The sequence below is a fragment of the Haliotis asinina genome, chromosome 2 (assembly GCF_037392515.1).
Source record: "Haliotis asinina isolate JCU_RB_2024 chromosome 2, JCU_Hal_asi_v2, whole genome shotgun sequence".
Classification (NCBI taxonomy): Eukaryota; Metazoa; Mollusca; class Gastropoda; order Lepetellida; family Haliotidae; genus Haliotis; species Haliotis asinina.
The window spans coordinates 37,091,406-37,104,857 of record NC_090281.1 but is presented as its reverse complement, the minus strand read 5'-3'; the positions used below and the strand labels follow the sequence as shown (position 1 = coordinate 37,104,857).

The window sequence follows — 13,452 nt, the reverse complement described above, 5'->3', positions numbered from 1 at the left end:
CGTAAGAGGCGACTAACGGGATCGGGTGGTCAGGTTCGCTGACTTGGTTGACACATGTCATCGGTTTCCAATTGCACAGATCGATCCTCATGTTGTTGATCACTGGGTTGTCTGGTCCAGACTCGATTATTTAGAGACCGTCGCCATATAGCTGTAATAACGTTGAGTGCGGCGTAAAACTAAACTCACTCACTCATTCATCGGTACGTTTTCACGGAGGACTATAATCGCAGAATAACACGAGTGAGTCACGAATGCAATGATCAGTGATATGCACATCACAATATACAACATTCCCACGCACGGACGACAGTTTGTTTTAATTCATTTGTATTGAATGAGCCATACACCTATGTCACTTTTGGTTTAACTTGTAATTTTAAATTTACAATGAGTCATACCTGTATTGTATGAACCGCTGATTATATTTTAATTATATTGTCTTACATAAATAGATTTTCAGCTTGGAAACGGAGTGGGCTAGCTGTTTAAGTGTTGGCTCGCCATACTGAGTGCCAGCGTTCGAGTCCCCACTTAGGTAATATGCGCGACGCCCGCTGCAGAGACATCCAAATGTATCCCCCTTAATTTTCGTTCAAGTCAAATCATTTGAACTGAACATGTATTACTTGTGTGATAAGGATCAGTTTTGTTATTTGTATCTGAACGTAGTGAAAGACATATAGGACATGCCAACTTCTGATGTCCGCCGTTGGAATATTGCCCAAAGCGGCATAAAACCACACTTACTTGCTGTTATTAAACCAATCCACATACGCGAGAAATGTGATTCCTGATGCTTATGCATGCCTCTTTTCTTTCAGACGCAGGAACCCTGGTACATTCTGGATTTGTGTTGTGTCCCTCCACCCCCTTCCACCTGGACTTTAGTACACTGGCTTTCCATGGGACCAATGGCATGAGCTTTTGTCTCATGGTGGCTCCATAGTACGTCTGCTCTCCGCGTAGCCCCCTGCCGACTGCACATGGAGTAGGAGCGGTGTTAGGGCCTGATTGTACACTCGGGATGGTTGTTACAGCAACCCAGCTAGTTTAGGGTTGGCACACTCTGTGGCCATAGTCTTTTTCAGCGACCCCAGTAGGTCCAATGCTGACTGCACTTGACTGGTAGATTTAGGTGGTAGTGTAGATAGGGCCCCCTTCGTGCATGCCCTGTACGATGCTATCTATAGATGGCATAACTTAGTGTTAACCCACCATTCCGTCCTTCAGTAGGTAGTTTCGAGACAAGGCAAGTCCCGGATGGTCACTTAGAGGGTCAGTGTACTGACCGACTGCGCGGCCACCTGCTGGTAAAATATTTCAATATTTAGTTTAATAAATTTTGTCTTTCACGACCCGACATATTTGTTTTGCAGTTAAATCTGTGGGGATCGTCGAATAACAGAATGGTTAAAGCGTTCGCTCATGACGCTTCAAACAACCCTAATTTGATTTCCCATACGGGAATGATGTGTGAAGCATATATTTGTTGTTCTCGCCGTGATACAACTGGAGCATTGCTAACAGCGGTGTAAAAACTACACTCATGCAATCTTAATATGTGTGGGAAGCATAAATGATGCAGAATGCTATTAACTTTAATAATAGAACCGTCGCCCACGCAAGCAAGTGTGTGTATTATGAGTATCTACTACTGTAAAACCTACAGTAGAATAGGTGGTGTTGCACACGTGGAGGGAACACGGTTCCAGAGGGGGTTTTTTTTTCAAAAAGTTGGTTTTTTTATCTCTGGTTTTACGTGTCAGGCTTCAGTTATCTTAGGCCTTGTTCAAATCTCAAATTTGAATATGGTGAAAAAATTAGGAATGAAGATTTTTATGGATATCAACTTCTTTATGAGAGAACACAACGTTTCGGAGTTAATGCTTACTCCTTCATCAGGTGATTGAGAAAGGGATACAGAGGTGTATTTATATGTACAGGTAAAACAATAACAAAGTAACAAGTGGAATGAGTTAACGAAAGCTAGTATAAACAAGCACTGATAGGAAGCCGATAGTTAAGATAACAATGATGGAAGCCAATGGTAATGCATTACAGTTGATTGGATATGTTTACATAACATGATTGGGGATAAGGATGGAAGCCAATGGTGATACATTACGCATGATAGGATGATGTACATAACACACGATAGGGGGTGAGCATGTTACATGAGGGTTGGTGATGTACAAACACAAGTATGTACTCGGGTAGATAGGCTATACATGAATTACATAGATAGAATGTACACAGGTAGATGAGATTAATTTATCAATAAGTCCCAGGCACTTGGTAGGTACACTCCTTGGTCGCGGTTGATGGCTGGTTTCTGTCTCCGGATCTCGATGGCCTCTTGCAGTTTCCTTTGGCGCCAGTTGTTGTTGTTGGTAGATAGTATCCTAGTGTCCTCCCATCGAATTGAGTGTTCAGGGTTCTTGAGAATGTGTTCAGAGATGGCCGATTTCTGGTCGAGTTTCCTGACTGAGGTCTGATGTTCCTTCATTCTGGTGTTGATTGGTCTCAGCGTTTCTCCAATGTATAGGTCGCCACAGTTGCAAGGGATCTGGTAGATGCATCCTCTCGGGTTAGGGTGTTCACAGCTGGGTCCTTTACCGTTGGCTTTTAGGTAGGTCTTGATGGTCTTGCCACTGGAGAAGGTGACATGGATGCTGGCTTTGGTCTTGATGAGGCGTGATATTTGATGACTGATGGGGCCAAGGTAGGGTATGGTTACTCTGATGGGTGATGGAGAAGGTTTGGGGCGGGGTTCTCGGTCCTTAAGGGCCTTGTTGATGGTGGCTGTGACGAGCTGGGGAGGGTAACCGTTGAGTGTGGTGAATGTCTTTCTGAGGTGGTCCAGTTCATTGTTTAGGGCATCGGGGTGGCAGAGGGCTTTGGCACGTCTGGTAAGGGTGGCGATGATAGCTTGCTTGATCTGAGGGTGGTGGCAGGAGTTGTAGTGGATGTACTGGTCGGTGTGCGTCGGCTTGCGGTAAACTGAGGTTCTAAGTCCATCGTCTGTGGTGTGGAGGGATACATCAAGGAAGGGCAGGTGTTGGTTGGTCTCAGTCTCCATGGTGAACTTGATTCTTGGATGTTGGTCGTTGAGGTGGTTGAGGAGCTCATTGGGGTCGTTGTCATAGGCGATGGTGGTGAAGGTGTCGTCGACTTTGCGGTGCCAACAGAGGGGCTGGAACGGAGCTGTGGAGAGGGCTGCTTCCTCGAAGGAGGTCATGAAGATTTCTGTAATGAGAGGAGAAAGAGGTGAGCCCATGGGGAGACCGTGGATCTGCTTGTATATCTTACCATTGAATGTGAAGTAGGAGGTGTCAAAGCAGCTGCGGGCGAGGTTGATGATGCTGTCTATGGTGAGCTGGGTGTCCAAGTCATCTATCCGGTTGGCTAACTTGCTGCGAAGGATGTCCAGGGCTTCTTCTAGTGGGATGTTGGTGAAGAGGTCCACAACCAGCTGAACCCTATCGTTGTGTTCTCTCATAAAGAAGTCCACCTGATGAAGGAGTAAGCATTAACTCCGAAACGTTGTGTTCTCTCATAAAGAAGTTGATATCCATAAAAATCTTCATTCTTATGTATTTTCACTTCTAAATGACATTCAAAGACCTGATACGACATCAACATGGAGATGATGCAGTCACATCCATCAACAGGTACAACCGCTCTATTAGCAAAATTGTGAAAACCAGTAATCATCTGACTTTCCTGTTACGATGCCGAGACAACAACCTCGTTCCCAGAGGATTTCAACTGTCATCTCCTGTCCCTCGCTCACCTGCCATCAACAAGATACTCCACAATGCCAGCACCAGAATAGTCAAGCACCAGATACAGCACCTACGCCGCCACAAGTCCCATCTCCATAAAGACATTGAAACCAGCAGAAGCCACCTACAAGACACCCTCGAGTCTGACCTCTACCACAAGACCCAGTCCTTAGCAGAGAAGACCAAGCAGCACCTCCATGAGAAAGTGAAAACTACCCACATCACCAAGTTCACCCAGTTACAACGTCCTTCCACCTCCATCATTCCCGAAGCTGACAACAACAACACCAACCTCAAGACAGTCATCAACCTCAGCAGCAAGCCTCTCACACCATCTCAGACATCCCTCCTTGCTAAAGGCCTGAAGTATGTCCCAGTCGCCGCCAAGATCAACACAGATGCCTTCATCACCAGCATTGAAAGTGGACTTCAACAACTGGCTCCCAATGGCAACGTAGACTACCTCCGACACCAGATTATAGACAGCATCAAGCAAGCTCCCAAGCCCCGCCCCAACCTCACGCACCAAGAGAGACAGGCCATCACCGAACTCAAGAAGGATGACAGCATCACCATCACCGAAGCTGACAAGGGCAAAGCAGCAGTCATCATGGACACCCCGGAATTCCTCCAGCTCGTCAACAACAGCCTCTCAGACACCACCACCTACCTCAATATCAAGAAAGATCCGACGGCCAGACTGGAAAGACAACACAAGAAAACCCTGAAGGACCTCCATGAGAAGAGAGAAATCAACGACATCATCTTCAACCAGCTGAACCCTATCAACTCCCAAGCCCCATACGGAAGAGCCACCATCAAGATCCACAAGAACCCGCCCAAAGCCCGGATCCTAGTCTGCTCAAGAGGTTCAGTTTTCTACAACACCGCCCAGTTCCTCACACGTCTCCTCGCCCCACTTGGCAAAGATGGCAAGTCCTACATCAGCGACTCTTCATCCTTTGTCAACCAGCTGAAAGAATCCAACCCCACAGGCACCATGGTCAGCTACGACGTCGTGGACCTCTTCACCAACATCCCACTAGAAGAAGCCCTGGACATCCTTCGCAGCAAGTTAGCCAACCGGATAGATGACTTGGACACCCAGCTCACCATAGACAGCATCATCAACCTCGCCCGCAGCTGCTTTGACACCTCCTACTTCACATTCAATGGTAAGATATACAAGCAGATCCACGGTCTCCCCATGGGCTCACCTCTTTCTCCTCTCATTACAGAAATCTTCATGACCTCCTTCGAGGAAGCAGCCCTCTCCACAGCTCCGTTCCAGCCCCTCTGTTGGCACCGCAAAGTCGACGACACCTTCACCACCATCGCCTATGACAACGACCCCAATGAGCTCCTCAACCACCTCAACGACCAACATCCAAGAATCAAGTTCACCATGGAGACTGAGACCAACCAACACCTGCCCTTCCTTGATGTATCCCTCCACACCACAGACGATGGACTTAGAACCTCAGTTTACCGCAAGCCGACGCACACCGACCAGTACATCCACTACAACTCCTGCCACCACCCTCAGATCAAGCAAGCTATCATCGCCACCCTTACCAGACGTGCCAAAGCCCTCTGCCACCCCGATGCCCTAAACAATGAACTGGACCACCTCAGAAAGACATTCACCACACTCAACGGTTACCCTCCCCAGCTCGTCACAGCCACCATCAACAAGGCCCTTAAGGACCGAGAACCCCGCCCCAAACCTTCTCCATCACCCATCAGAGTAACCATACCCTACCTTGGCCCCATCAGTCATCAAATATCACGCCTCATCAAGACCAAAGCCAGCATCCATGTCACCTTCTCCAGTGGCAAGACCATCAAGACCTACCTAAAAGCCAACGGTAAAGGACCCAGCTGTGAACACCCTAACCCGAGAGGATGCATCTACCAGATCCCTTGCAACTGTGGCGACCTATACATTGGAGAAACGCTGAGACCAATCAACACCAGAATGAAGGAACATCAGACCTCAGTCAGGAAACTCGACCAGAAATCGGCCATCTCTGAACACATTCTCAAGAACCCTGAACACTCAATTCGATGGGAGGACACTAGGATACTATCTACCAACAACAACAACTGGCGCCAAAGGAAACTGCAAGAGGCCATCGAGATCCGGAGACAGAAACCAGCCATCAACCGCGACCAAGGAGTGTACCTACCAAGTGCCTGGGACTTATTGATAAATTAATCTCATCTACCTGTGTACATTCTATCTATGTAATTCATGTATAGCCTATCTACCCGAGTACATACTTGTGTTTGTACATCACCAACCCTCATGTAACATGCTCACCCCCTATCGTGTGTTATGTACATCATCCTATCATGCGTAATGTATCACCATTGGCTTCCATCCTTATCCCCAATCATGTTATGTAAACATATCCAATCAACTGTAATGCATTACCATTGGCTTCCATCATTGTTATCTTAACTATCGGCTTCCTATCAGTGCTTGTTTATACTAGCTTTCGTTAACTCATTCCACTTGTTACTTTGTTATTGTTTTACCTGTACATATAAATACACCTCTGTATCCCTTTCTCAATCACCTGATGAAGGAGTAAGCATTAACTCCGAAACGTTGTGTTCTCTCATAAAGAAGTTGATATCCATAAAAATCTTCATTCTTATGTATTTTCACTTCTAAATGACATTCAAAGACGTGAAAAAATTAGACACACATTATGCGACAACAATGTTGGTGTTTTATGTTCGAGAATTTGGTATTGTTCCATGTTGGGAATGATGGCAGTTAAAAACGCAATCAGCACAACTGGTCCAATTGTACTTGTTTTTGCTTTGTTGTTTTGTTTTTGAAAGTTGTGAACTCGAGAAGAACTGTTTTTGTCCATGGAAATCGGATGTGTCCGACTTTATCGCCGTGTAGGAGTGCTTGTTTTTGCCATACACTGCTAAACACTGACAACACCGCAATACAACGCCCTTTTGTTGCAATATTGTAACCATTTATTAATCACATTTTACAGGGCGGTGTATTGTCCTTACAGAATACAGACATTCTACACCCATAAAAAAACAGCCTTGCATTACCCATCTTCTAGAATGCGAATTAAGGACGAATAACGTACATGTACATTGCTAGCTTTTAAATGTTCAACTGGACAATTCCTTCCAACTAAGTTACCCTCCGAAAAAAATAGGACAAGTCCAACATTAAAACAAGAATACATCAACACACGGGCGTATTATGATATCTACAAACCCAAACTTACAATACAAAAGGTTATCAACACTATCAGATCACATCGCACCGACTATTATGACGATTTCTTACTGTTATGTCCACATTAACGGATGTAAACAGATAAAGCGCTCGATGCAGAAAGACAGCTTTCATTTGTACATTGGAGGTAACGAAAAACCAGTCAAGTCTGAAACAGAGTATAACATTTTCTGCGCATGGGTAGATTGTCAATACAACGACCACCCTATTTTGTTGATTCTAAATATCCACGACTGTTGGTCATGTTAACTTTATATTCAATCATATTTTTTATCTTGCTGTCCTACATCAGCAGCTCAGAGTTTAACAAATTCCGAAAATTTGTCTATATGGTTATTTACCAAATTTGGAATAGATCAAGATTTGTTGAGCATTCATTAGCCTCAGTTTTAATCGACCGTTACCCATCCATATAACAACACCTATTCTTATGCATACGGTGTCGAATGAAATGAATGTGACAGAACAGATTTTCTGCAGACGTGACCTGTTACCGTAACGCCTAACACTGTACTAACTGTTGCCTTATGAGGCCCCGTAACCCAGTCACAGTTTCACACACGACGTCTCACAGTACGTTTAAGGGCAATTGTCAATGAGCTGACAGACCTGTCAGTGTCGTTCGGGTTTACATCACGTTTTGATCAAAGACGAGTAATTAACAATTGACGTTCACTATCAGTGGGTTCACTATTGTACTTATGAACCTTCACTGAGTGACAGCCAATCTGTATTAATGCGAGAGCTTGCTAGGATATATGTGTGCATGCTGTCAAACCACTGGCCTTTCACAATGCACGCTGACCGGGTTAGACTTGATCTTCAGCAACCTATGCATGTCGTAAGAAGCGAATAACGGGATCGGGTGGTCAGGCTTGTTGAGTTCAATATAGACCAATGCTAGTGGAGGCAATCACTTATCCAGCCCGACTGTTTACAGATCAACTTCAGATAGCCGAACACAGAGAGGAATTAACTCCCAATATATGTTTGAAACGCTGCGTTCAAGATGAACGTGTCTAGAAACAGTGCTTTATTTGTACCAGGGAATTACAAGGTTTTGGCCACGAATATGGATGAGGTCCTTCAATGTTTAAGACATTTCAAGACAAGAGCGGGATGAAAAATATCAACGTCAAAGTGTCTTGCCACACCTTGAAAGGTGGTATTACCGTCTTGCGACCGGAGTGACGTTTAGTTGAACCTTAGTAGGACATCCATCAAGGCCCTCAATAATTCAGACGTGCTCCAACATAGTCCTCAGTACTATCAATAATCAAGCTAAAACCAACTATACCTTGATGGAGAACATGTGAGTTCTCCTGGAGATATATGATCAGTAGGCGTATTACCTACGAGTTGGACATTTGATATAAACTATGGCGTCATCACAGAATCTTTTCAGTTGTGCTTATAAAGAAGCTACATGCAATCTATTTACAGCACATATTTTCTATTCGTCAAAGACTAAAACTAATATTTCCACTTGATATTAACAACAGTACCGAACATTGTTATTTAAATTTTCTTTGGTATACATAGACACATGTCGAATATTGTGGTTCACTCTTTCCTTTTCATGAATACCTAGCGTCAGTGGCTCATTCATAAAACCTTCAGGGTCATATCCACAAAGCAGTCGTAACGTTATGTACAAATGGTATAGCGCTGCGGACGTTTTGTGGATCAGAACCCATGGTTATTCTAAACTTCATGCCACTGGAAATCTGTTTGTGATGATAGGCAAGACTGGACAGTCTTCAGATTGGCGCTTTTAAGAAACGAAGGGGTGGCAGAATAAAGTGGTTCTAAAGATGCAATGTCAATGTAACTCGGCAGTAGCCTTTCAGGAGACGTTTGTGTCAAGCTATTAGACCAAGGTAACAAGCCACACTCATTTATTTCCATCACTGATTATACTTAACATCAGTGGCCCTGTCATATCTAAGTTACGGTGGTGTTTATTCTAGCATTATCTGAAAGCGACAGTTCTGCAAAAGAAAGGAAATCGTCTCTAAATATGGTAGGTAACATCTCGCACATCACAGTATTCTCAGGATGCAGGCATGTTGCCACGTAGCATCAGTGAATGGGGGCCAATGTGGGAGGACTGAGACCTGTGTTATATTTCAGGTTACTCTTTCTCAAAGCAGTAGAGATTCTTGTCCTTTGGGGGTCTCGAACCCATACACAGAGCTTAGCACCTGACCCCTAGCAAACACAGGCAGCGATTTAACCCTGTCAGCCACCGCGGCCTCCACAAAAGGTGGGACACTGATAACTGGTGTTCTAGGTCACGTACCCCTCTGACAATTGGGCTCCCAAGGCCCAATGAATACAGAAACACATTTAGAAAGTGGCAAACTGTAAATGTAACATATGCTCTATTAAATTTGGTAGTTCACCCTGTCAGTAAAGTACAGATTCTAGTATCTTTTCAACTTCGAACTCTGCACTCTCGGCACCGAATCGCCAGGATACAAAGTCTGCGATCTTACAACACGCCCCGATCCCAGATGACACCAAAACAAAGTTCTACAATCTGTTCTCAACACAACTCTGACCCATTTTCAAAGTGAAGGTGACTCTAACAATAGTGTCCAAAACAACTTTGTCGGTAATGTTCAGTCAGTGACACTTGCTCCAGAGCCCCTATTATGTAAGGTCGTCAACAGCAGAAACAGAAGCCAAACGGCCCTGATTGACAAACCGAAAGATATAGAAACGTTCAGTTAAACGTTGTGTTTGTGCAACGATTCAGCTTAAAGTCATGACAGAAATAATCATGAAAGAGCCCCTCACCTATATTATCATCACAATAAAGTGAGTGAATATTTAGAGAACAACTAACGAGGTACTTCAAACACCTGATTCGAATTCATGCGCGTATTAATCCTAACTTCTAAAGTGGTAACAACATCAGTACTCTCTTGAAAATAGTACCTCGTAAATCGCTTTAAAATACAAAAATATGTTTTCGTGTATGATTCATTAACATTTGTTAATATGACAAAAATGATCTTTAAACGCAGTGTCATTGAACGTAATAACAGCTAAAATGTAGTTAGACCAAGTCTGTTCGCTGGAATACCGTTCATTCACGACTGCCGTATGACTAGTGACGGGTGACTGTGTAGTGTTGAAACACTTTGGCAAAAACCTGTCAATTTTGGGGAAAGTCAGCGGTTAAAAGTTGGGAAATCTGAAAGATAAAATTTCCACGAGTACGTCTAGAAAATGTTCTTTGTCAAGAAACTCAACATGTTTGAAGAACCAACATTTTGTTCTGTGGAAGGCGTGTTACAGTCACGTCATTGAACCCATTGGAATACAGTAGTTTCAAGAAGGATAACTCTAGTCGGAAACCGAGTCACTGGGAAGCCTCTTTGGAGCACATGATCGACTGACAGAGGAGTCCTGTTAAAGTGCAATAACTGCAGCACCGCCATTAACTGCAGCTGAGAGTAGCGTATGTACAGAATGAAAATTTAAGGCAGAGACAGAGGCAGTGTGGACAGAGCGGGGGAGTTACAAGGGTTTGACAATATTGATGGGTTGATGTTGTTCCTCATTAATTGAAGAGTAACTGTTTATTGATTGAACATTGTTGTGCCGGGACATTTGCATGATTTGATGTGCTGGTACCCCATTGTCAGAAAGGGTCTGGAGGAGACGTGTTCGGGATCGGGGTTAGCCTAATGGCCGATATGTTTCTTTACAAACAGTGGAAAATATTGTTTGTTTCTGGTTTGGGTTTTCTCTTTTTTCTACAACATTCTAAAACACTACAATATTCATAACACAGTTTATTGCAAAACAATGTGTTCCAAGAGAGTATTCACATTTATGTTTTCTTTTTTAAATTCCGGAGTGTGTGAGCACAGCACCTTCAAACTATCAATGAAACGTGAAAAGTTGGATCTTGAAAAATAGTTACGTCATCCAAATATATTTCTTCTCTGTTCAGCTAAACAATCAACAACATAAAATAATTAAACTGCACACTGTGCAAATATCACAAAGACAATACACGGCATCTCATCGCCCGTATGAGTAATAAATGTCTGTAGGCCGCTTTAAGGAATAATTCGGCAATATCACGACGGGAGACACAAGAACTGTACCATGCAGGGAATAGAACACGGGTCTTCATCGTGAAGAGCAAACACATTAACCACTAAGCTACCCTACCTCCCCTTAAAAAGTCATGGAAAGCACGGAAACAGCTGACACTGTGATAAACAATCACACATTCAATAACCTTTTCTTCAACTACACGTATAAGACATTTTTACATCCGTTTGTTAAAGATCTCTGGGAGGTATATAAGACATAGTTTAACCGTTCCTTAGCCTTACATTCACAGTCTCGATCTCCGGCCCGACTGCCATTCTCCACACAAATCTTGCATAGAATAGTTTAATGGGTCGTGGAATTCCTGAGACTTCACACGTACAAATGAGATAGCATGAGCCATCTGGGTCGGAGAGCACGTGTTCTCATCATATTATTAGTGAGCCAAATAGTTTAACGTAATTATGTTTCTTGCAGAAAATCTAAAAAAGAATTTCTTTGGGATTTCCAGCCCAAAGACCTTCTAAGCCAAATTCATATTCTTGCTCGACGCAAGTGTCCCACATGTCAATGACCTCCACCCGAATTAACATCTGGTGGCTCGGAAGCGATCGGGCGACCTACCACCTGCTTTCCAAACAGATAATTAGAAACAAACAAGGAAAACAACCATTTTCAGTCTTAGGAACTGGGAGATATCCCCTAGTCCTCGAGAATGAGCCTTTCGCCCACACCAGATTCATTATGCATAGTTTTTGGATTTGACCGAGCAAGTTTAATCATTTCCACTTACACGTGCAAAACGTTAAGCCCTCAGCATTCAGGGAAAATGTTTAAAACATGAAGATGAAATCAACTTTTGATTGTCCAATTCATGTACCTGAAACCAACGGAGGTTCAGCCAGGTTGGAAAATTCAGTGATCAACAGCATGAACATCTGTCTGACCCAGTGTATATCTGTATGTCCGTGTATGTGGTATACCTGTCACGTTTACATAATCAGCATCTGAATACAGCAATTATAACAGCCACAAAGTAAAGTAGACTGAGAACTATGTCATGACTACTTGACACACTGCATGGCACACTCCCGCTTGAAGAAAGAGCCTACTTTAAAACTGGACAAAATAACAGCAACTGTATATCTCATCTCATTTGACGGTGAAGCCAAATTAATATCGTACAAGTCCATTTCCAAAGACAAACAGACCTAAATGAAGTGTCAGGAATTAGTAGTTTGTAATATTTTACAAATTGCCATTATTCACAAGTTGTTCTGAAAAGATAACATCTTTCTTATCTATAGAGAAGCATAGCAACATACTTTTGTAACATTTGTCTGCATAAAATTTATCATAATCATAATAATTGTCATTCCTGTATCATAAAATTTCAACACCCCTTTCACAAATACATTTTGCCTCACGAAATGTGTTATAGCCTTCTTGTCTCGTGTTATTGTTGTCTCATATCGTATTATCGCTTTCTTGTCTCGTCTTACCGCTTTCTTTTATTATGTTATCGCGTTCCCAAAAGGTGCAAACGGCTCGTTGTATAGCTTTTTTGACTGATGTTATCGCTGTCTCATACCGTGTCATCGCTTTCTCGTCGTTTCTGACACCGTTGTTTGAAGCAAGAAGACTGGTCGATACAGATGTTGACTATGCTCTAGACTTGTTTGTACAAACTGTACTTGGTGCAGCGTAAAAGTAAAAACTACTTCACTTGCAAAGCCTTTCGTGGATTCCAAAGAAATAAATCCAAGGAAAGCCCACTTAATTATTGCTATTATTATTGGAATTAATATAAAGGTATATTTTTAGGCGCACAGAGCTCTCGCATGAACGCAACAATGCTGACACAATAAAGCAAGCAATTAATAACACTACGCCATTTTGGCGTAACCTCAGAGGTACATCTCCTTTGAACCGACCCCGTCCGAATAACAGTAACGATGCATAGTTTAACCTCTTCAGTACCCTGTTAGCAATACATGATTCACCAGTGATCGACCACTTTGGGTCTATGGAAGATCCAGACTTAGATGAAGTTGATTCAATTATACTAGAATCACATATTACTTCGCCTGAAGTACCTATAAAACATATAGATAATGGTAAGCTAGCAGGCATAGAAAATATGCTGATTGAAATGATCAAACCACTTCCTTTTCTCGCTACTCTCTTTAATAAACTATATGATTCGGGAGAATTTCCTACAAACAGGTCAAAGTCTATCGTTGGTGATAGAAAAGGTGAGAGAAATACCCCGACAACTACATGGACATACTGTTGTTAAGCATCTTAAGCAAA

General features: G+C 43.0%; 1 protein-coding gene across 1 annotated transcript; it reads left to right on the top strand.

Moving 5' to 3' along the window:
• The first annotated feature begins 3,612 nt into the window (after window positions 1-3,612).
• Window positions 3,613-6,708, top strand: LOC137271776 (uncharacterized). Its single transcript, XM_067804176.1, has 2 exons — window positions 3,613-4,421; window positions 6,642-6,708. The coding sequence occupies exons 1-2, from the start codon at window positions 3,613-3,615 to the stop codon at window positions 6,706-6,708; spliced, it is 876 nt and encodes a 291-aa protein (XP_067660277.1).
• Window positions 6,709-13,452: the final 6,744 nt, after the last annotated feature.

Coding starts and splice junctions, on each gene's coding strand:
- LOC137271776 (XM_067804176.1), top strand. CDS start 3,613: ATGACATTCAAAGACCTGATACGACATCAACATGGAGATGATGCAGTC. Junction 4,422..6,641: donor GACACCCCGGAATTCCTCCA/GCTCGTCAACAA, acceptor TGTTTTTGAAAG/TTGTGAACTCGAGAAGAACT.